Source organism: Branchiostoma floridae, chromosome 14 (genome assembly GCF_000003815.2).
Source record: "Branchiostoma floridae strain S238N-H82 chromosome 14, Bfl_VNyyK, whole genome shotgun sequence".
Lineage (NCBI taxonomy): Eukaryota > Metazoa > Chordata > Leptocardii > Amphioxiformes > Branchiostomatidae > Branchiostoma > Branchiostoma floridae.
In genome coordinates this window covers 10,087,645-10,111,790 of record NC_049992.1, presented here as the reverse complement: position 1 = coordinate 10,111,790, position 24,146 = coordinate 10,087,645, and the positions used below count along the sequence as shown (strand labels likewise).

Sequence of the window (24,146 nt, the reverse complement as noted above, 5' to 3'; positions counted from 1 at the left end):
AAAAAAGAGCAATACCAAAAGAGGACGAGGAGGTCAGTGATGCTGCAGGTGATCTAGAGGATCCCCTGCCTATGTCTTGTGTTAGTAAGAGTTACTGTCTGTCTGTCCAAGCCAGGTGTGTTATGTTTGGAAAGGACTGTTATCTTGCTGGCTAGTCAAATTGTATGTTCATCTGGATTGTATGTTCATCTGGATTGTCAACATAAACTTACTTGAAAGATAAAGAAATGTTTGTTTGTACAGATGGTCTAATGTTGCAAAGCCCTCTTTTTGTTGACTGACTGAAGAGTTCGATGCTTTCTTGTATTCACTGGAAGTTTTATTAAGTTCTTTTGCACCGCAAGTGTTTACATTTAGAATGTACAGTACATTATGCACATGTAAATAGAACCAAGCTAGATGTCTGCCAATTGCAAACTTATTCACTACAATTGATCGGAACCTGTTCAGTAGTTTTGTAATCATCCACAAGTGATGGGTACAGTGGTGACGTGTTTAGACAAGATCAAAGGGAAAAGTCTGTTAAGCAGCCCGGTTTACATAATTGAAAATAAAGGAGTCTTTTGATCTTTCCCCTATTCACTACCTGTCTTTCCATTGCGATAATTCTTAAAGCTGACGTTGAGAGGCTTGTACAGGTGCAGTAGAAAGACAGAAATTCGTAGGCATCTCCTAGTTTCCAACGTAGGCATTGTCATTTGTGTTATGACTTGTGTTCTGCTATTGTGCTCGTGCTTTATCCAAGAAGTGTTTGAAGTGGGAGACAGTAAACTGTTTGCCATTATACAGAAGTGTTCATGTGTAGTTTTGTAAACTTCTGTACTCGCTACTATAGAATGGTGCCACAAAAGTGTAAGCCTATGTGTAGTACATTTTTCTTCAGCTGCAAGACAGATGCAGAAAAGATCATCTAAAATCCTGAGTATGTCCATGGCAGAAGATCATGTTGTTGATTCATTATACAGAAGTGTTCATGTGTAGTTTTGTAAACGTCAGTTCTCACTACTATAGAAATGGTACCACAAAAGTGTAAGCCTATGTGTACATTTATCTTCAGCTGCAAGACAGATGCAGAAAAGATGATATAAAATTCTGAGTGAGCGTGTCCATGTCAGAAGATCAGGTTGTTGATGAATAGGACTCTGCAGTGGCACAGATGTGTATTACTTTGCTCTCAGCAAACACTTGTGACCGCCTACAAACATACACAGATGTGCAACACTGTTTGTTGTAGGGAAGGATAAACAGCCGCTCTATTGAATTGTGGACACAAAGGCTACCACACAACCTGTTGCAAGGGATTCTAGCTGACTCTGCCATACCAAGTCACAATTGACAATAGTAGAAATACGAAAAGACAGCTTATCTTTTGTACAGTAGCAGCGGCTGAAGACTTTTTGAATTTTTTTTTCATTTTAGTTCAAAATCAGTAGGGCCTAGGAAAAAAATGTGTTTCCTCACTTTCCTGTTTCAGTCCCCCCAAAAATTGGGTCATTAGGTAGGGATTTTCTTTTTGGGGGGAATTCTTTTTAGGCTGGCCAAAACTCAAGTGTGACATATTATTACAATACATTTGAACATTTATCATTCATTAGATAGGACAAGCAGTGTTTTTCACTTCAATATGAAGCAGGCTCAATAAAAATTCCAACTGTAAGCAATATGACTCCACTGCCCACCCAAAAAAAGTCTAGGGTTGGCAGGTTTTTCTAGGGTAGGTAGGGAAACAGGAAACATAAAATTGTCCCCCTAGGCCTAGCTAAAATGAAGACCTTTTCAAACAAAGGACCTGTCACATATTTATGGCATTGGGACAATAAAGGTATTAAGGTTCAACAATCAAAGCATAATTATACCCCCTGCTAAGTGGAGGCTATTGATTGTGTTAATCTAATAGTATGTAGCGTGGCCAAGATTGGACTTCTGTTAGTAAAAACATGTCTAGTGAGACACCTCTCTAGACCTGCTATCGATTATTTTGGCTAATAAGTGACATGGCTCGGAACAGAAATGCCTTTGAAGTGTGAAGTTTATATCTGTGTCTCATTGATCTGTTTGATCTGTGCATTCACTATTGCGAAGGCAAGTCTTTGCAGGGTTATTGTTTCTGCATGTTTTTATCACATATCTGTAGAAACTCTCACCTGTTGCTACTTTCCCAATACTGATTATTGGTATGGAGTATTTATGGCCATATTGATCACTGTGCCAGCCTGATTTAGCAAATATATGTAGTTTCAGCCATGAAGAGAGAGGTTTGAAATGATTTTTCATTTGGTATTGGTATAAGAATTTTCATGGGAAGAAATGGCAGTTTCATACATTACATGTAGTGTGGACAAATGTTTCTGGTAAGTGATCATTTCATGCAGACTTGCAGGCATTTCTTTAACACTACACACTAAGTACGTTTAGTACATGTACATGCTAACATTGGCTTTGTGTTCGTAGTCTGTATGCCCAATGTGGGTGGGCAATATCGTATATAGGAAAATATACTTAACATAGTACATGTACGAAGATATGTATCCTGCAATAACATAGGCACTGCAGATCTTAGAAAAGTTGATAGGGGGAGCTTCTTATATATGTATTCTGGCATTGTTGCATATACATGTAAGTTATATTGTCAGTCAATACAACGAAAGACTTATAAATCATGTGTCATGTTGGTACAATTACTGTTAGTTATCAGACACATTCCCAGTGTATCTGTGTGCAAGGGAATGAAAAGCATCTGAAAACTGTATATTTAATTGTGTTCACTGTAAGATATACACATACACTTTTGGTTAGACATACTGTTAAAGTTTGTCTCAGACATCATGCTAAGAAAAGTCTTAGTTCTTAGACTTCTTGTAGAATAATGAAGATGTACAGCAGGTGTTTTACTTGCAGCGTGCAGCTTGTCTTTCAAACCTGTAGGAAATGAGGACATGCCCCAGTGTTTTGACTTGGTCCAGGGAGAGTAGACTAAAGTATAGATTCCTTCCTGCTTGTTGAACAAAGGAAGTGTTGTCTGATGAAACAAGGTCTGCTTTCTCCTACCTTCACCAGGAGTCATGGTAGTATGTTTTGTTTCCATTCTCAACATCGTACACCTTACTTTGTAATGGTTATACTGAAGCAATTTCTACTTCTGTTCAATATTTCATAATGTTTATGCAATAGAATTGTTTTTACCTGAGGATACCTGAGGATGATTTATAGATTTTATAACTATGAATATCATATGAGATGATAAGGTGCTTTAGTGGCTACTATGATTTGCTAAAATTTCTTGAAACATTTTGCACACAAGGTGCAGAGATGATTTTTCTTAGATGCAAAAGAATAAAAAACATAGCATTGAGTTTTCTACAGGTATGAAAATTTTGAGCTTGCAGGAGAACATTTTGGAAGAGCTTGATGGGTTCATCATGTCTTCCGGGCAATTTGAGCTGGTAGAAAAAGAGAAAGTACTAACAAAACACAAATTTGTTATTTATACTCTCTTGTAGAGTCAAATGTCCACATTGTAAAGGGTAACAGGAGGTCCCCTGCTGTGCAAATGCTGTATTGCTGCAAGAGGGCCAAAGTACATTAAACAAGTGGCTCTCTGTATACCCAGAAACTCGATAGTTTCTTCACATCCCATAATACTGCTTAATGGTGTTTGTAGCTGGGGCCGCTGGGCCAGATGCGTTTCCTCATCCCTAAAGCTCTCACAGTAAAGGTTGTGCCGGTGGCTGGGATTTCAGGACAACTTTCACATTTGTGGCAGCGCTGGGAGGGTTACTGGTGGATTTTATTTCAATGGGTGGGGTGACAGCTTGAAGTTTCCTCTGTTGGTGGGAGTGAGAGCATATCTAGAGAGGGTGCTAGAGCTGAGCTGTACACTGGGCAGTTACAATGGATTCTTGTTGTGAGCAAGATCAAGGTTTGTCCTTGTACTTATGTGCAATCATCAATGGCTAATGTGCTGTAGATGTATACTAATTGTAGTGACTTAGTCTGTACCATATGGAAGGGAAATCTGATTTTTGAGACTTGTAGGTACATCAACAATTTCTTCTTAAATTGTTCTACATTATTGAAGCATGTAGTAAGTTCTGCAGTACTTCAGTCGTAACGTTAGCTATTCCAACCACGACAAAATGAACGTATATTTATATGATATTGTGTGGCTTTTTTGTGTGTTACTCATGGTGTCTATGGATGTATTTTAGGGACAAGGTAAAATTTGTGCAAGTCTTGCACTCATAAGTCTGGTATTTGTTACATCTTGTTCAGTGAAAGGAAATTATATGGTTAAAAAATGTACAGGTTAGTCAAGGTTATTTTGTCCGAAGGTCATGGTACAAAGTTTTCAACAATAGTGTACTTGAGCATCTAATATGTTACCAAGTTATGCATACACATGAGACTAGAATTACACAAAGCATATAGCAAATTCCCCAAAGCATTCTCAGCTGCCTTGTGCTCAACACTGATGAACTTGTAGTTACCAAACAGCATGATTTATTACTATTACATGGTTCATTACTGTATTGTTTGCACATGCCTGCATTAGAATGGTGTACAGGTCTTGTTGGATTAAAAATCTCACTGAAAACAGATTTTTTATACAGTAAGAGACAACATGTCCATATTCCGTACATGTATATAGAGTGAATATATACACAGCGGTATATGGATAATATAACAGGTACTGTTTTAAAATTCCTATGTTAGTATAGTCGTCCCCTCGTTATATGTATATCCTGCTTTGCATAATAGGTCATAAAGGAAAGATTAAGGAGGAAATACATATGATATGGAAGATATATTTCATTCTACTGTCAGAAGTGTTTTATAGATGTGTGTGATCAGTTATAAACAAGATGATTCATCTGCCAGAACCTTGCAGTTGCTGTCAGGTGTTAGAAATAATGGATTAAAATGCTTCACTCGTACAACACGTGCATGCAATATCCTAGCAACTCTGGCATGGTGGGAGGACTTTGACATTATAGAAAATAGGCAGTGCAATTGTCACCATCTGCATTTGTACACAGCCAGTTATAACTGGTGGGAACCAACTAGCGCTGTGCAGCCTGCCTCTGTGCGAACTGTGTCTGAGGTTTTTGTGGTCCAACAAGAGTCCTTACTAGTTTGTTTCTTGTGGTGTAAAACATGCTGCTTGCTGAACAAGTGTGAATATTGCTTCTGGTGAAAGATGAGTGGAAAAAGGAAGGATTTAAAGCACGATGAAGATGGTTAGTGTTCATTTTAAGTCTGTTTGCCTTGTCAAGCTTCACGACTTTGCTTCATTGTGCATAGCTATTACGTTCTACGGCTTTGTATTGTTTAAACATACATGTACAAAGCCCTTTCTAAATTGGCCCCATAATGATGTAGATGATTGGTGTTTGTTGTGGTTACAGGTATGTAAAGGTTCTGTAGGTTTTGTACCAAGTGCATGATCTTGACTTTTGTATGCCATTTACAGTGTTAAGAGAGGTAAACATCCTGGTTTAAATTGCTTCAAGAGCTCTTGCATGCGACAGTCCTCGTGGATTTATGAATGATATATTTAAGGCCAATAGTCAGGTTTCATTGGAAACACTTCCTCCTTAAGCCAGTAATATTCGTGTGTATTTGTACAATTGACCTTGGTAGTGAGTTAGAACTTAAACTCTACATAAAGCCATAATGAATTGTTGACTGTAAATCTAAGGTTGTATTTGGTGACATGAATACTTGTTACAGTGGATGATGATGATATTGTGACTGCAGTTGAGTTAAGAGCAGTTGGTGAAAGGAGGTGTTCTTTTTGCAGGAGTTTACAGGAGTACAATTAATGTTAAAATCAGTCACAGATGTTCATCAATGCATGTTCACGAACTTACAATATGTGGTCTCTGCTTTCCTACAGCAATCCAGTCACTTGATACCCTGAATGACCAGATTGTCCAGTTCATCTTCACCCCCAAGTCCTCGGAGTGCGATGGAGAGGGGGACGCCATGTCACCGAAGGAGCGCGACACGCTCAAGGCCTCCATGGCGCTCATGCGCCGATTACTGGTGGATGCACAGGTAAGGAACTTCCAGAGCTTCTAATTCTATTTGATGGAGAATTGCAAAAAAAAGGTTTCAGATCATTTTTAATGTGTTCATCCAAAAGAGAGTTGATTCTAATTGAAGAAGCTGTTCAAACTTTAAGTCAGGTTTGTGCGTCACTGCATTATGTTTTTGAAAATGCATACAGTAATGAAATACAGTTGTAGGGATTGTAAACAAGAAATAAACCAGAAGTTGCAGAAAATGATTTCCATTTGTCTCCAGAAATGGCTACATAGTACTACATACATTTGTAGCTTCCCCCCTTAAGAGGAGGATGCCTCTGAAGTTAAAATACTTAAGCACATGTGATAACTTGCATAGCAGACTTTTTAATGAGGACTGTTTGCAGCTTCTCAGAAAGTTCAGCAGTTCTCAAGAAGAAATCTTTCTCTCCTTTCAAGGCGAAGTTTAGAAAAATGGTTGATGACAACAAGCAGCTTGCATCCAGGATTGACGGGTCCATCCAGTCAGCCAATCAGGAGGTCAACGCCCTCCGTGCAGAGCTGGCTGACACCAACAAGAGGCTCACTGAACTTAGCTGCAGGACGGAAAATAACCACATCGACAATGACGGTACAGACTTTTCCTTGAATATCACTCTGTGTGAGCCAGCTTAGAGTTTTGGCAGTTAGTGTAGTCTCATCATGTACTTATAACTAAACTTAGCTGCAGGACGGAAAATAACAACATTGGCAATGACGTTACAGACTTTTTCCCTCTCCTTTTATCTCTCTGTGCTGTTGTTTGTGTGAGCCAGTGGCTTAGAGTTTCGGCAGTTAGTGTAGTCTGGTCTTATAACTGAACTTAGCTGCAGGACGGAAAATAACTACATTGGCAATGACGTTACAGATTTTTTTCCTCTCTCTTTATCTCTCTGTGCTGTTGTTTGTGTGAGCCAGTGGCTTAGAGTTTTAGCAGTTAGTGTAGTCTGATCATGTACTTATGTGTCATATAACTGAACTTAGCTGCAGGAAGGAAAATAACCACATTGACATTTACGTTACAGATTTTTTTCCTCTCTCTTTATCTCTCTGTACTGTTGTTTGTGTGAGCCAGTGGCTTACAGTCTTGGCAGTTAGTGTAGTATGGTCTTATAACTGAACTTAGCTGCAGGACGGAAAATAACCACATTGACATTGACGTTACAGATTTTTTTCCTCTCTCTTTATCTCTCTGTACTGTTGTTTGTGTGAGCCAGTGGCTTAGAGTTTCGGCAGTTAGTGTAGTCTGATCATGTACTTATACAAATATGTATGTCTTAATTGAGAAGAAAGTTTGCAGTAACATTGATCACTAACAACAGTATAATCCCCCATGAAACTTCCTCCACCGTTTTCTCTCTGTAGGGATACATGATGGAGAATGATTATTTTGGCTGCCCAACATTATAGTCTATCACATGTACAGCCAAACGCAAGCCGTGTCTGTAGTACATAAAAGTCTCTAATCCAGGAGATAGAGTTAATGGTGCAAGTGCAGTGTATGTAGTCATTCCTAAGAAATCCTGTCTATGTGTGGAGGGTTCCCTCCGAAGATGACCTTGGCTATAACTCTGACATTGTCATGACCTCATGACCCCTGGCTACATTGAGGAAGAGGTCTCCCATCTGCAACCAAGTGGGTTGTGAAATATTCAAAGGGTTCCAAGACTTTTGGCAAGCCTAGTATGGAAGAAAGGAAATTGCTACCAGAAACTTAGATGACCCCATCAAATTATTCACAGATTGCCTTCTGTGTTAACTTTGAGTTATTCAAGTCTTCGTCTATGAATACACAAATCAAAATTTCATGATAGCTTACACACATGGATGGAACAATTAAGACCTGATCCTTACATCAGTCTGAGAGTGTTCGTAATGAAGCATGAAGTGTATGACACATGATTGTATGGCCTTCGTGATGCATCCATCCATTCTACACTGACAAGATTATGAAGCAGACCACGGAAGTGCTTCAAAGCCTCTGGGGAGTGAACGGATGGTGCTTAGCAGTTCGAATCAAAGCTCAGCTGCTTGTAGAAAATTGATAGCGACGTACTCCCCCGAGACGTAAGACAGCGCCCAAAATACTCCTCTGCCCCACTTCAGATCAGTAGGTTCAAAGGAACACTGCTCGGGGAATTCAACCTTCATCAGACCTCCCAATCACAGGAGCAGATCTGAATCATGGGAACACCTGAACATGTTGCACAGGAGCGTGGTTTTGCAAGTCCCAGCCCGCATATCAGTCATTGGTGGTAGCTTGTTGTAGGAAGCAGCTAGACATGAGAGGCAGCGTCTCCTTCCGAGTCCGTTTCGGCCGCAAACGCAGGCGAGGTATGTTTGTGTGCAAATGTTGTTTACGTGTCACATTTTTAGGCACATTTTTTATGACTTGGTGTCAGGCTGGTCAATTTGGGCTGGTGGATTGTCCTTTGGGAGTTCGTGAACATGAGATGGTTTGGATTTTTGTTTGATTCAGCTGTTGCCACATCAGAAGAAAACTTGCTACGTTGTCAAAGCACTAGATGTTTTCTGCTATCTTGGACTGTGGGTATAGTTACAGAATCTTGAAGGGTTGCATATTCCTTTATCTTGTCCCTAGTTATTGTCTTGAGTGAAATGATCATTTGTTCTCATGATGCTGCCAGCTTATGACCGGAAATAACAGACTTCTTAGTACTTAATAGCTGCTTAATGTATGCCAGTCAGTGCAACATATGGTGCTTAAAGTTGGCTTAAGTGTGCATAATTACATGGACATCCTGCCGTTATATAATGTAGAGGGATGGAAAGGATTTTCTTTTTATCATTCCACTTTCAGTAGCAACAGATCCTCGCCTATAAAAAGACACTCATTGTTTTCTTGCAATTTTCATTTCAAATTATACATTTTGTAGTCTCAATTTATCATTATCAATGTCCTCGCTGCTCTCTCAAAACGATGCATACCTTATATCTATAGATTGTATCAAGGAGTTTAAGTTGAAGGAAGAAAATTATGTTATACTGTAAATGCAGAAACTTTTGTGGAGGTTTGATGTTTGTGGTTTTCATGGTGGCCGCTTCACCGTGAACTTAAAACCACCGCAAACATTTTCCATGGCAGTAAGAGACTACAGTGCATGGTGCTACCGCAAACCGCGAAAAGTCCTTTTTCCGGCTACTGCGAAATTAAATCTCCGCAAACTTAAAATGCATTTACTGTAGTTTTTTGCTACCTTTACTTTTTTCACCGTATCTGGAGGTGTTAGATGGATGACTTCATCAGCACCACGGCCATGTCCCTGTACAACCACCATCACTCAGACACCCTGAGTCTTCCCTCATCACTGTCTCTCATTGATCTATCAAGTTTCCAGACACTTCATCATGGCAGGACAGTTTAAATGTTGGACAAATCTCTCCAGATCTCCGACAGCTGTTCGGTATGAATAAGGTAGACTGTTCCTAATGAGTGCTATTGAGGGACAGGCGGTTTAATGAAGCGCTCTTCAAAAATGCTGAAGAAGGAAGACGTTCTCACAGGATCTGGGAAACTTGCCAAGGGGTCATTAAGTGCTGCTTCAATCTTGAAGTAACTTAGATTGCAAAGGGTTTCAGCCATGTATAAATCATCAATATTCATCCCACCAGAAAAGCAAAATTTTAGTCAGCGTCTTTAAGGAATAGATTTGTTAAGATATAACAATAAGGATCCAACAAAAGTTTTAGCAAGTTGATGCATAAAAGAAGAAAAGCCTTCTGTCTTTGTTAGGTAAAAGACAATGAAAAAAAAAAGTAAAAACAGTATTATACTGCATTATTACGTGGAAAGAGGAACCAAAAAGTAGTCAGCTGAAGATTGATCACAAGAGATGCATTTCTGTGACAGGTTACTTGACGTTTCTGCTTACCTTTCTGCCTGCTGGTTACATGGTAACTTTTGGCACTAGATGCCATATTTCTATTGATTATTTGGTAAGCAGGCAGGGAAAGGGTTAGAGTAGAACCAGACCTTGATAGTCAGTGGCCTTTGTTTATGTTAATGTAATTGATACATGAAAAGTCACCCACCAGTATACTGCGATTTGAATTTGACATCTTGACTTCTGGATGTCAGATCTAACCCCGGATCCCTGGATATCTTGAAAAAATGGACTTACAAAATCTAATGTATGAAAGTAATTATACCAGATGAGTTGATGTATTGCTGATTGTACCATGTGGCCATTCGTGAAGGTTTGACAAATGAACATATAAACTATGTTATAGGTCACTGTATTGCTGATTCCCCCATGGAGTAGTTAGAAGAGGATGATCATCTATAACTTGTGTAATTGAATAATTTATCACCAAGTCTTGCTTTGTTCCAGTTGTACTCAACTGGATATTTGCTTTGAGTTGTGCCACAGAATTGAGATATCACCAAGTTGTGTTTTAGAATTTGACAACTGTTTGAATCCTCTTTCAGACTGGAGATCTTGGGATACAAAGAAAGATGATCCTTCAGGTTAGAATAATCAGAAATAATCATTTCTTCCACTAGCTCTGTGTATCGTAGCAGTAGACATGTCTTTTATAACACCATGTAGTCTAGAATACCATGTAGACCTCTCTAACACAAACTTACATCTCTTACATTATAGAGAAAGAGCACTGTTCTTTTTAAAACACATGTTTTGTGCTTTATCAAATTCATTTAAGTGTTCCAAAAATATCTTTCAGATGGTTGCAAATACTTGATCTTCTTATCTTTTTTAAAAGAAAATCTTTAATAATATGTGAAAATCCGAAATCCAAACTGCAGTATTTTTAAGAGACATATAAAGAACAATACCCTTTACAGTTTTATGACTTGTTTCTTGAACTCAATAAAATGCCTTGATCTTAAAATCAAACATTACATGGAAGGTTAATTGTCTGACTAGTTTAGTTCTTACATAGTTGTTTTGCATGACATTTGCTTGACTTTTCGGTTTGTGTGTTCTTGCATGACAGACTGTCATACTGTGTGTAAGCTACTCGCATGCATTTCTATTTCTGCATGTTGTTGTTTCTGATTTGTATGTTGTTATATGTAACCACTAATTGAGACTGAATCTAAGTCTATGAATTATTATGTTTCTGTTGTAATCTTCCTTAATTCAATGTGAACATTTAGTTACTTTTCTGTGTCTGTACCATAGGCTAATCAAGAAGAGATACATCAAATTCTTACAATACCATTTCCTGAAAAGAATAATTCTCTTGTTTTTCTTGTTTTTGGCAGTGCATTTGTTTGTTAAATTATTAGTTATACTAACTACAGTATCTTCCATTTTTTGTAGTTTTCTCTCAGATTTAGAACAACAATCCAGTGCAGGAGCTATATGAACCAGCCTCCACATACACATACACACAAAAGCTTTTGCCTTCTTTTATGCAAGTGCTCAACTCAAGTGCTTGCCATTCACTTGACCAAAGCTTAGGACTGCATGAAATGTTATGGATGGTACTTCATCTCAACATTTCTATAAGTCTGGTGGTCCATTTCCTCCTCTTCCCAGAGGACTAGTCAATAAAGGGCACTATCCTATAATCTCATGATGTACTGGAGTTGGAAATCATGAAGCACTATGTATTAACCTCACACCTGCTGGAAAAACATTTACCAAATCTACCAAAGAAGTGGATGTAAACAGTGAAGAGTGATATTAGTGTAATACTACATCAAGCACTTGTTTTTTATTCACACAAAAGCACAATATTTTGGCTATTCACATTGTTCTGGCTACATCTGGTATATTTGATGAAATTCTATTTTCTGCTGCTGTTCTACTTTAAGTTTATAGTGAATGGGTTTTTGTCAGTGTGCATTACACTGATGAGTGCTTTGCCCTGACTCACTTGATGAAAAATAATCAGCTTTTAGTTGGAGTACCCACTCAAAACCTGTGGTAAAATGGGTTTATCACCAGTTCATGGAGTGTGGGTATCAGATTTTGATTTTCAGTACCTATGAACCTTGAAATTAGAAGCTACCCTGACTGCTGTGCTTTACATCTAAAGGCTATTTTTGGTCTAGGGTGACATCTACATCATGTAGAGAGATGGGGATTAGATATTTGAAAGCAAATGCAGAATGTTTCCCTCACCATCTTTCAAAAGTGTTCTCCAGAATGCACCATATTAAGTTTACTCTCAACCTGATGAACTTACAGTTGTATGTTGTATCTTGCTGCCACTTGTGTTGCCTAATGTGATTAGAAGGATAGCAGAATTTCAGCTAGAGAGATGTGCTACAACTGAACAAAACCTGTTGCAGGAGGTATAGTTTTTTCACTTTGCAGCAGATTCTTTCAGTAAACAGGTCATGCAGCTGGGTAAAACACCTCACCTTTTACATGTATTGTTTCTAGCCGAAACAAGCTAGTCGGAACCAGAAGCTGCTGTAACAACACATACTGTCAAGGATTGTTAAGTTTAACTCAGGAATGGAACTCAACCTTGTGTTGTCTCTCAACAGAACAAAGCCTGCGGCAGAAGGAACAGGAAGTGTCCAACTTGAGGGAGGCAAAACTCCGTCTGGAAGAAGACAACCGCAGCCTGTTGAAAGAGCTGGAGGAGCTGAGGTCACAGAAAACTATCGAGAGTCAGTCTGGGCCTGCCGTGTCCGAACTCAAAGTACAGCTGACACAGACAGAACACGAGCTGGCCAGGGCTAAGGAAGCTCTTGCAGGTACATGGCGTTGTCTAATCATAGGACTTATTTTTATGTCAACTTGATATGACTGGAGCTGAACAGTGAAGATTTGTGTAAGTCCAATTTTTGGGTTGGAAATTACAGTTCAACTTGTTCCAGTATGACTTCTACCAAATCAATACAGACGAACTTGATAAAATGTAGCCATAAGACCAAAATCAGAGTGAAATTTGAGACTTTCAGTTATCTACCACATTTATTCTCATCCTTTTCTATCACATCTAGGGCAACAAATACTAAACCAAACAAAATAGAGAATGGGAGGGCAGCAGTGTTATGTATTTGAGCCAGCACTGAAAGCAGTGGAGCAGAAAATTGGAGTGAGATATCAAAATGAACCTTGCTCTTTCTTTTCTTTGTCTCCCAGCAATGAAGGCAGACAGGAAGAGATTGAAGGCAGAGAAGGTGGACCTGTTAAACCAGATGAAACAGCTGTACGGAACTCTGGAGGACAAAGAAGATGAACTGAGGGAGTTCATCCGCAACTATGAGATGAGGATGAGGGTAAGACTCTTCTTCACAGCTACATGTGTATGCATATTTTTGTGTCATCAATACCGGTATATTTGCATCCTTTCAAAAGTACGAATGGCTAAAAGAGAAAGTCCTGTTCCTCAAAAATAAATGGCACTGCTAGGCAACAACACACAAGTCAAGCTAACATTCATGTGAATCTGCAGTTGCAATAGATTCACTGAAGCAGTATGCTAGTAAGATAGAGAAGTCATACAGTATTGCATGTGGTGTACGTGTTTTGTATAGTATACAGAGTGTTGCCATCTAAATTAAAGTATGAATTTGCTCAGAAACTGAAGAGGTTTAACAAAACACCACCTGCATTATGCAAATTCAACTTAGGTTTATGTGCAATAAAGCTACAAGTATACAAGTAATGGTAACAGTAATTATAGTAGAGGACTGCACCTCTTATACATCATTGCGCCATTATTCTATTTTAGCAAAATTCTCCTCTTCCAAGCCACTCGACGCTTCCGATTATAAGACGGCCTGAGTCAGTTGTAGTAAGTAGCTTCATGTATATCAGCTGGTGTCAGTCAGTATCTGTGGCAAGTTGCTTTTGCATACATGCAATGCTGGTGACTGGAGGTTTATCTCAACCGCTTTTTACAATGCATGTCTGGTATTTACTTTATAGCAGAATTCTAGCCAGCTTCCGTCCATTCATCCTTTAACAGAATTTTGCAGCTGGGGACAGACAAAAATTTTGGCTATTCTGTACTCTGGGGATCGACAGGATTTCCATTCCAAATCCAGGGGACAGAAAAAAAATGCAAGCTGGCTAGAACACTGCTTTATAGCATGTACCTGAGTGTATATTTAATATTTACTATATACCTTACAGTATTACCTGTGGAGAAAAGGTGGTGGGATGTTTTTCTCATGGAAATACGTGAATTTATGATGCCTTTCTTTCTGACAAGAATAACTTGACGCTGATGTGTCGTGGCTACTATCAGTGGAACAGTTGGACATTGGTGTAGATTGTACAAGTATCACAATTCCAAACCAGGGCCTGGCCAGGCTTTTTGTGGAAAGATAGAGCAGAAGTGTATATGAAGAAATATGCTTGTGACTTATCTTTTTATGTTTAATAATCATTTATATCATACTTCGTGTTCCCACAAGCTTCCTAGCCAGGCGCCTGTTTGAAAATGTAACCCTGGTTTATGTGATGGTACCAGGCATGATCATCAGCATATCTCTGTACAACTAACAAAACATTGCTTTACCCACCTGTCCTCCAGGAAAGTGATGAAAGTATTAAGCAGCTGATCCTGGAGAAGGAAGGCTCGGAGAAGGAGAAGTGGGAGATCCTTAAGAAGGCCAGGGACTCCGCAGAGCGGTCAGTCTTTCTCCGGCAGCAGCTGGACCAGAAGGAAGGACTCATCAAGAAACTAGAGACAGAACTCTCACAAGTAGGAATTCTTTAATATTGATCCAAAAGTTATTCAGAAACTAGATTGGCTATAGCATTGTATTGCTTTCAAACATTTCTTGCACCAACTTTAAAGACAAAGAAGTGTGTCCTTTATTACAAGAAATATTGTAACAGCAGTTTCAAAACAGTGGTTTTAACAATACAGTGGAAGCATATCTTACATGTATGTTTGCTTACAGCTTACTTTTAGTTATCTTTAACAGTCAAGCATTCCTCATTTTGGCTAGAAGTATACCATTACCACCAAAGAATATGGAAAGATAAAATAATCAGTAGTGATTTGTGTACGTCAAAAGCAACAACATGTAGATATGTATTTTGCCTAACGTTAAGAGTTTTGTGTTTGTTGTTTCTCCAGACCAGATTACAGCTTGAGCAGAACCATCAGCACCAGAGACTGAGTATTGCAGAGTCCTCCCCTCGACCTGAGACATTGGGAGAGGCCAGTCCACTCCCTGCTGAAGACAGCCACCTCTCTGAGGATGTGCAGTTATCTCTCCATGTTGGTGAATCACTGGTAATTATGGGCTCATTTCCTTTTCATTTGTTTTTCATTTCTTTATACATAAAAGCTGTAAATGGTATTTGCATGCATTTACTTGTACCTTGTTTACCAACTTATCAGAATCTGATGTACACGTATAAAGTGAATGACCTAAATCCTTCAGGCATATGCAGTACCGCTCATGTTATAGTTCATATAACTCTGACCAACCTCACGCAATTATAAATCAGCGATTGTAACAGCAACATTTACTTTTGTTATACATTTGAATGCAGAACAAAATACAAAACTTAGACTACTTGATCTTGCTGATTTTGCTAGTCTGTTTTCAGCTTAGTTAAGAAATGACGGAACTCTCTTTTTGATAGACGCCAAGAGGTTCCATGGACCTGCAGTTACACGCCTCGGATGGTGAATTCCCCACCCCCCGGGGATCCATGGAGCTGCATACCCCAACCCCTGCAGAAGCCACCCCTAGGGGGTCAGTAGAGATCCAGAGTCCTCAGAGCGTGGACGAATCACACCAATCAACCTCAGTGGAGTTCTACACACCAGAAGTATCGTTGTCAGACAGTGTCCAGGATGTGACGCAATCACCCATCCAACAACATTCTACCCCGATATCAGGTACTTCATTCAGTCTTAGTGCTGATATACATTACATCCTCCCTGTGGCCTTGGCCTAAGGCCAAAATTATAACTGATAGAGAATTGGAAGCCAAACAGCTATTTAAGCATGAGCAAGGTTATTGTTTTGAGGCAACATCCAGTACACTTTACTGAGCATGCACATGAAGACAAATAATCTATACATCACTTACCACTTACCTTGACACTTTAAAAGTGACATCTTCAACTTGGTCTCAGTTATTTCATATAAGATTGCACTTATTTCACTTAGTAACATCTACTATGATCTAGGCCCTTCTTTTGAAATTTGAACATCTTATCCCATTTCTTTTTCAGAATCTGCACCTTCATCGTGTAACCTCCAGGAAACTCCCGTGTCTGAGGAGGGAATCTCCTCCAACCCCCCCAGTGTTGCCAGCACCTCGAGATACTCCCCTGTCCATATACCTGATGACTCCAAGTCAGACGGCTACAACTCCAGTAGAGATAGTGGCCTAGGGGGAGCCAAGAAGAAGAAGAGCACCAAAAAGTTTGGGTCCCTGTCCAAGGTGTTTGGTAGAAACAAGCACCGCAAGTCTTTAGACCCAAGCTTGTTAGAAGGTTAGTACATGTACATGCGCAGGTATATGTATATAAGTTGTATACATAATTGTCTTAAACTTTCTTGGTTCATTCTGAGACCCTTACATGTCAAAATGACCAGATGAAGACTTCTTGAAAGTACTGTTCTTGGTTTGAAAAATTGTTCACATACTATCCCCACAGAAGTATAGACCCAGAGTGGTAGTTACACCCTGCCCACCCTTGGGACCCTGTATAACCATTGTACATGTACCCTCCCCACAGAAGTAGAGACCCAGAGTGGTAGCTACACCCTGCCCATGCGTGGGACCCTGTATAACCATTGTACATGTACTGTCCCCACAGAAGTAGAGACCCAGAGTGGTAGTTACACCCTGCCCACCCTTGGGACCCTGTATAACCATTGTACATGTACCCTCCCCACAGAAGTAGAGACCCAGAGTGGTAGCTACACCCTGCCCATGCGTGGGACCCTGTATAACCATTGTACATGTACTGTCCCCACAGAAGTAGAGACCCAGAGTGGTAGCTACACCCTGCCCACCCTTGGGACCCTGTATAACCATTATACATGTACCCTCCCCACTGAAGTAGAGACCCAGAGTGGTAGCTACACCCTGCCCATGCACGGCACCCTGTATATTAGGAAATTGTGCATACATGTAGATGTGTATACCAGTTGCTTGGCAGTACTCAGTAGACTGATGCCCATCTTTCATGTGCCGTCCCCACAGAAGTAGAGACCCAGAGTGGTAGTTACACCCTGCCCACACGCAGCACCCTGTATATTAGGAAATCATATATAGATTTGTGTACCAGACAGTTGATTGATAGTATAACATTGTACATGTACCGTCCCCACAGAAGTAGAGACCCAGAGTGGTAGTTACACCCTGCCGACCCGCGGCACCCTGCACCACAGTCTGCACCAGGAGGAGGCTGCAGACCGGCTGCAGGTGCTGGAGGAGACCCGCAGGCTGCCCATGACCCAGTGGAAGGCCGACCACGTGCTGGCCTGGCTGGAGTACACCATGTGTATGCCCATGTATTCTAAACACTGTACAGAGAACATCAAAAGTGGCAAGGTATGGTGGAACATCACTTTGTTGTGTGTGCTCTTAATTACATGTATCAGGCACTTTAATATGACTAAATATTATTGAATGAATGAAGACCTTTATTGCACATTTTTGTCACACTGTGCAGTTAACAGATGCAAGCAAAATGTATGCTCTGTAATTCGGCTTATTGGATTACTTCTAATTCTAGTGACATTCCTGTGAAAATTGAAGCAAACAAATAAGTAGAAGTTGAGCATTGTGCATGATATGCATGTTACATTGTGGTCATCTTGTATGCCTCAATAGTCTAAAGTCCCTTCGATTTCTTATTTAATTTTTAGTACTATTCACAAATCCCCTTTACAAACGTTAATTGAAACTGTTATGTTTGTTTCCAATGATTAGGTACTACTTGGCCTAAGTGACCATGAACTTGAGTCAGGGCTGGGAATCAACAACAATCTTCATCGCAGGAAACTCAGGCTAGCTATAGAGGAACATAGGACACCCGAAGCTAGGTAAGGCCCACCATTGCTTCACTATTATATAGAATGAACGTTAGTCTCTTGTCCTTTAATTTGTTTAAACCTAGTTTATCTCAGGCACTAGAACATGATTGCTGAGTCATATGATAATGAAATACATACCAGTACTACAAATGTATTAAGTCTGAATACCCAGTTGAAGTGGTTAGAATTGAGGTCAACTGTACATTTAGTCTCCATGTGCTTTTCTTATTGTCTGTCCTATCAGCACTCAAATTAAATTGCTTATGACTTTTCCTTGCTCTATACATATTGGAGCTATTTGCCTTATTCATTGGTGGTCATTCTCTTTCAGTTGGAGCTTGGTCAAGTACTTGCATGAAATGCTGTAACTCATTTCCCTTGCCTTGTTTACAAACTATGTTGTACCCATGTCAGCCCAGAATACCCTTTTGTCTCCAGGTCTATGCTGAGCACAGATGCACTTAGATATGTCAGACTTTACTGGCTTTCCTCTATGTAATTTCTTTGTTGACAAGTTTGATTTTGGTTGTATCACTTTCTCTCTCCTGCTGACACCTGTGTGGTTAAGGTACGCTACTGTGCCGATGAGGAGGGGTCTCCTGTATCGCATGTTTCACAGGCAACCCGAGATCCAGCAGTAAGTCAACTACGTGTAACCTTGCCTTTTCAACTGTCTCCATACACCGGACCACAGTCTTTAGGATACAAACTTTGAATACTGAAAGAGCTCTGCAATCTTTTTCTTTGTTTTCAGATTTTTTGGCATGTCACTGGTATTAATGGTTTTAAAAAGATGATGAAAAAAGTTCTAACTAGACCCTGTCTCAAACTTATCAGATTTGCTAACTTAAAGGAAACTTGCTATTTTTCAAAGTATTTTAGTGCTGAAAGTTCATATTACATTGTATCTTCGGTACTGGTTGCCCTGTAGGAAGTTGTTTGAAAACAAACAAACAAACAAACAAACAAACAAAGAATAATTTGATAGACCTGATCTGTAAATTCCTGGACAAATCTGAATGTGATTCTTTTAGTGTCACTGACTACTATTTGATCTACACTGTTCTGTGAGTGGTCTGGTACCTTGGAGTAGTTCAAAGGGAAAGGTTGGTCCAACCTGCAGACAACAGGATATCTCAGGCCTGTCCTCATCCCATGTGTTAACCTCTTCAGACATTCTGCACCAAGACTTTACTCAGTTAGAAGACAGTATGTCTACCTTCTATAATGCATGCTTTTTATTACAGCTATGCAGCTATTAAAAGGGCATATATATATATTTCATATGATTATACAATGTACATCTTATGTTGAAAGAAATCCATCAGCCACGCTGTAGTACTCTGCTTTATCTTATCATTACTACATGTGACTTTTCACTTGTATTGATATTTCAAGTATGATCTGATATCATCAATTTGACTACTTTTATTGCCAAAGGTACAATCCTCTTTAGATTGTACTCTTTTTTACCTGTGTATGGCAAATGTGCATGGCATATACTATTGAAAGCTGTTAATATATATAGTAGAATGTGTATGTCTTCATGGTGTGCTAACTAGGTATGTCTAATCTGTGTTTCCATTTCCTAATCACAATGCTTACTTTTGTCTGTCTTCACTACTTACTGCTTACCTTAGAGAGGCTTGCATAGGGAGGCATGTTCTGGAGTAAGTGCACCTACTAGTTAATACTGTTTGGTCAGCTCTGTTGTGAACCAGTGTGTGTACATGTATATATGTGTGCCTTGTCTTCCATTCAGCTCCAGAATATCATGCAAGACCACTTAAGAACATCTTCATGTTCCAATCTTCGTATTGATAACTTTGTTGTGCATCCATGACTGTTGTTTGAACCGATTTCTTTATACTATATAGCAGTTATCACTCTGCTCTCTCTCCCAGTTGAACTATGTGTCATGTAAGATAATCAGAACTGATTTATCATTTCTGTATTGGTAAACACTGGTACAATTACCCTTCTGCATAACACCTCAGCATTTCAGGCATACAACAATTGCTTGTTACGTGTATATACATTCTGTACATGTAATGCTACCGGGGGTAGTTCACCTTTATCCGTTGGGTAACCTATATCCATTGCTTATCAAAAACAGGGTACTTAGGCACATCAGGTCAAAGGGTGGTAGTTTTAAACTGCAACATCCTGAAAATATCGCAAATTATATAAGATATATCTCCGAATACCCTGTTTTTAAAAGCAATGGATATAGGTTACCCAATGGATAAAGGTGAACTAGCGTTACATCAAATGACTTGTCACAGACTCACAGCTATGCCCTGCATATCTAACTTAGCATGACGCACATCTTTGTCACACCCATTAACCATTTTCTTGCCAGGATGAAGTCATCTGCAGCAGATTCATAATGACATGTATCATGCTTTATGTTGATTATGACTGTCTGTCATTGTGTAGTTGCTTCATTTATAATCATGTCATTGTTTTTAAAGCTTAGGTTGTACAACAGGGCTCAAACTTTGACATTTAACTTGTTGCTTGCTGGTTTGTGTACACTCTGTTATAATGGTAACTACAGAGGAGGATTTTTAAAGGATGGGCCTAACTTATGTTAGGAAAGCTAGTTCAGCCATATTGCATGTCCCATAGGTTGCAACAGGTGCATGACAACTATCAAAGCTGACTACTTGTTCTGTTAATATCATGTGTGCTTTATGGCAAAAAGTAATTACTCATTATGACAAGCATCTGGATATGGTTTTGGAAACGGTCAGACGTTTCAACTACTATCCAGTAGTTTTTGTCAGTGTCACTACTGGATAGTAGTTGAAACGCCTGACCGTTTCCAAACCATATCCAGTTGCTTGAGTAACTACTTTTTGGCGTATCTTATTACCTTGATGTCTAACCTACATTGATGTATCTTGTGCTTCACCCTGTGTTACAGTAAGTACAGTAAAGCCTCACAGATGGACCACCGCTGGGTGTCGCGGACCTGGCTCACGGACCTGGGCCTCCCTCAGTACCGCCCGGCGTCGAGTCTCTCCTGGTGGACGGGCGTGTGCTGGCCACACTGACCCGCAAGGACCTGGAGAAGTACCTGAGCATTTCCAGGAAAATCCACCAGGTGTCGCTGCTGCACGGCATCGACTTCCTGCGGAGGGTCAAGTTTGACAAGGAGGTAAGCTCAGCAGATTCCTGGACTGTGACTTGTGTAACTATGTAGAGTTTTGCAATGGCAAAAGTGTAAAGAACAAGTGTCAGTACTCAAGGACAAGTCTCAATGAAAATTTGGGTGAGTTCATTTTTTGTGTTGGATATTACAGTTTAAGTAGTTCAATAAGTCTTAGTACATTTAGTGTTAGTGTTACAAACTTAGTTACATGTAGTTGAAGTGGCAACAGATAGCTCTTTACAGTTCTTTTCTTTAAATGTAGGCTCTTCATGAAACTTGTATGATTGACTACATTATTGAGTTGTGAAATGACAAAAGTGTTAAGAAAAAGTGTCAGTGAATTTAGTCCAAAGCCATGATGCAAAGTTACATGTAGTTGATGTGGCAACAGATAGCTCTTAACAGTTGCATTTTTCTGTCAATGACTCATGAATTTAGTCCCAAACCATTGTTGCATAATTACATGTAGTTAAAGTGGCAACAGATAGCTCTAACTGTTGGTTTTTTTTCCTGTAAATGCAGGCTCTTCATGAAAGGCGGTTGCAGTGTGAAGACATTGACTGTGACCCTCTGGTATGGACCAATCAGAGGCTCATCAAATGGGCACAGAACATAGACCTGAAGGTGGGTGGTACATATAAACACATAGCGTAGTTCAGACTTTAGCAACACAGTGGTGCGTATAATTTTTCATATTTTTCCTGTACGCCTGTATCAGTATATTTTCTAGTATGAGTATGATTGATGGGAATATTACGGAATATCTGGTGGAGTTAGCCTTACATCATGTTGATCACAGGAAGTAACAGTGTCTAGTACTGTTAAATGTATGCCTTGGGTGATATTTGATATCAGTGGACACAATAGTGGTGAAGTTGTTTGCAGTCCCCATCACTGTTGCCTGCCAAAATGTATATCTTGAGGTGGTACCTCTCCAAATAACAGAATTCTTGTTCCAAGAGAGTCCAAGGTTTACATCCAAGACACCTGCATGCTGAAAAGTTGGGCTAACAAAAATGTTCTCCATTTTCCAGATGTATCCTAGGGGAGTCCCCTTCCTGTGGGTTAGTGTGCCTTATAACTGATCATTGCTCCCATTCCACCCTGGTGACAGCTCATGGTGTTAACAGATAGAGTAGGGCACTGCTCTGGGTGGGTGGTGGAAACAAAGTCAACCTTACAATAGCTTCTTTTTGTTGACACCAAAAAGCAGAACATTTGGAAGCACCTTGACTAACATAATTGTTGAGTGCCATCTCAAGATATCTCATACTGGCTGAACTAAAACCATTTCAAAGAAAAAAAAAAACTTAAATCATTACAAAGTACCAGTAGCAGTTTTTGAACAACAACTTATGTACATGTAGCAACCATCAGACAGGCAGAGACAGTGAAAGAAAAAAGACTGTGATGTTATTCAAGCCCAAAAGGACCTAGTCTGAAACATTGTGCATTACTCATCTACATGTACATTGCATAGTAAGTTTTTTATTATTACTAGTATTACCAGAAAACAAAATGTTTCCATGAAACAGGTCCCAAACTCTTGACTTTCAACACAAAAGTATGTCTTTGATGGTATATTACAGTGGACCATGGTTGCTTGGCAAATGTACCTAGGCTAGGTGATACAGTCTTTATGTATTCTTTGTTGCCAATTCATCTACCTGCTGGTAGTAGAGTCCTGGTTTCTCATGCAAAATGTGTCATGTAGGACTGATGCAAAAAAGTGCTAGAAGACAGGTGTTTTGGGCCATACTTTCTTACTTAGATGTAGATCCTCCCATGCCAGTTGGCACACTGGGCAGCAAGCTTTCTGCACTCTGGCCATGAAGATACATAAACCTTCAAGTTATTTGAGTACTTAGTAGAGTTGGGTTACAGTGAGCAGCAAATGTTCAGCAAATCATCATGGAAACTCTACATCTATGAAATTATACCAAAACCTTATTTCTAATTTGTTTTCCAGGAGTATTCCAACAACCTTGCGGAGAGTGGGGTGCACGGTGCGCTGCTGGTGCTGGAGCCGTCATTCAATGCTGACGCCATGGCAACGGCTCTGGGGATCCCGCCCACCAAGACTATCATCAGGAGACACCTGACCACGGAGTTAAACTCACTGGTCATGCCTGCAAGGTGAGGAATGGAGTACACTACACTGTATGGACCTGATGTACATGTGTAGAGAGAAGGAGGGGAAGAGATGAAATATTCTGTCTGGATAATAATCATACTGACAAAACTGTTCTCACTGCCAGAGCATTCACACAACAAGTGCAAAAGTACATACGTTTTTTCCTCTTGCTTCTGGAGTCAACTGCTTTCAAACAGACTAAACAAAAAGCAAAGAAATGCAAAATGTATTCATCTCTCTCCTCCAAGCCTTCTCCTGTACATGGAACATAACACACAATCACACTGCTTACATGATGGTGGATGCTACCCTTACAAGACTTGATAACTGGCCTAAGGTATCAGACAAACATAGTGTACTAGAGATGATATCTGATGGAGTCCAAACAGACTCTTACTAGTGGTGGGGCAGATTTTGTTGGGTAAGGTGGATCTGTTTTATGTTGCTGTTAAGTTTCAGTTGTTGACCGGATATGGCTTGTTTGTTTTTTGCTGTGGTTGTGGTTTGTGGTTGCACACGAGTAGAGCCACACTGACAGTGATGGCAGGGAATCAGGGGCACAGTAGGACAACCTGGAGACTGCGCTTGCGGTAAGCTCTGTGGTGATTGGTGGAGGATTTTCTCTTGGACTAGTCTTTCATTGGTGGAAGGGCCTTATGTTTATCATCCACATTAACCGTTGAAGAAAAATATTCAACATTAAAAAATCTTAATCTCTCACATTTCATGTACATGTAAGTTCATAGTCCATTGTCATGATAATGGCTGTAATATTTCTATTGGCCAAGACCTTAAATCAAAAAACAATTTCATCAGGTTGGT

General features: G+C 39.8%; 1 protein-coding gene across 1 annotated transcript in view; it reads left to right on the top strand.

Moving 5' to 3' along the window:
* The window catches only part of LOC118429989 (kazrin-like), a 64,313-nt gene that overhangs the window by 35,586 nt on the left and 4,581 nt on the right, over positions 1–24,146 (top strand). Inside the window, 19 exon segments of the mRNA XM_035840648.1 lie at positions 5,897–6,057; positions 6,486–6,657; positions 10,516–10,554; positions 12,550–12,762; positions 13,154–13,290; positions 13,746–13,808; positions 14,553–14,723; positions 15,105–15,263; positions 15,620–15,878; positions 16,218–16,481; positions 17,328–17,548; positions 17,930–18,042; positions 18,602–18,670; positions 20,963–21,045; positions 21,048–21,196; positions 21,713–21,814; positions 22,225–22,254; positions 23,160–23,326; positions 23,849–23,914. Coding sequence (XP_035696541.1) covers positions 5,897–6,057; positions 6,486–6,657; positions 10,516–10,554; positions 12,550–12,762; positions 13,154–13,290; positions 13,746–13,808; positions 14,553–14,723; positions 15,105–15,263; positions 15,620–15,878; positions 16,218–16,481; positions 17,328–17,548; positions 17,930–18,042; positions 18,602–18,670; positions 20,963–21,045; positions 21,048–21,196; positions 21,713–21,814; positions 22,225–22,254; positions 23,160–23,326; positions 23,849–23,914 — 2,638 coding nt within the window.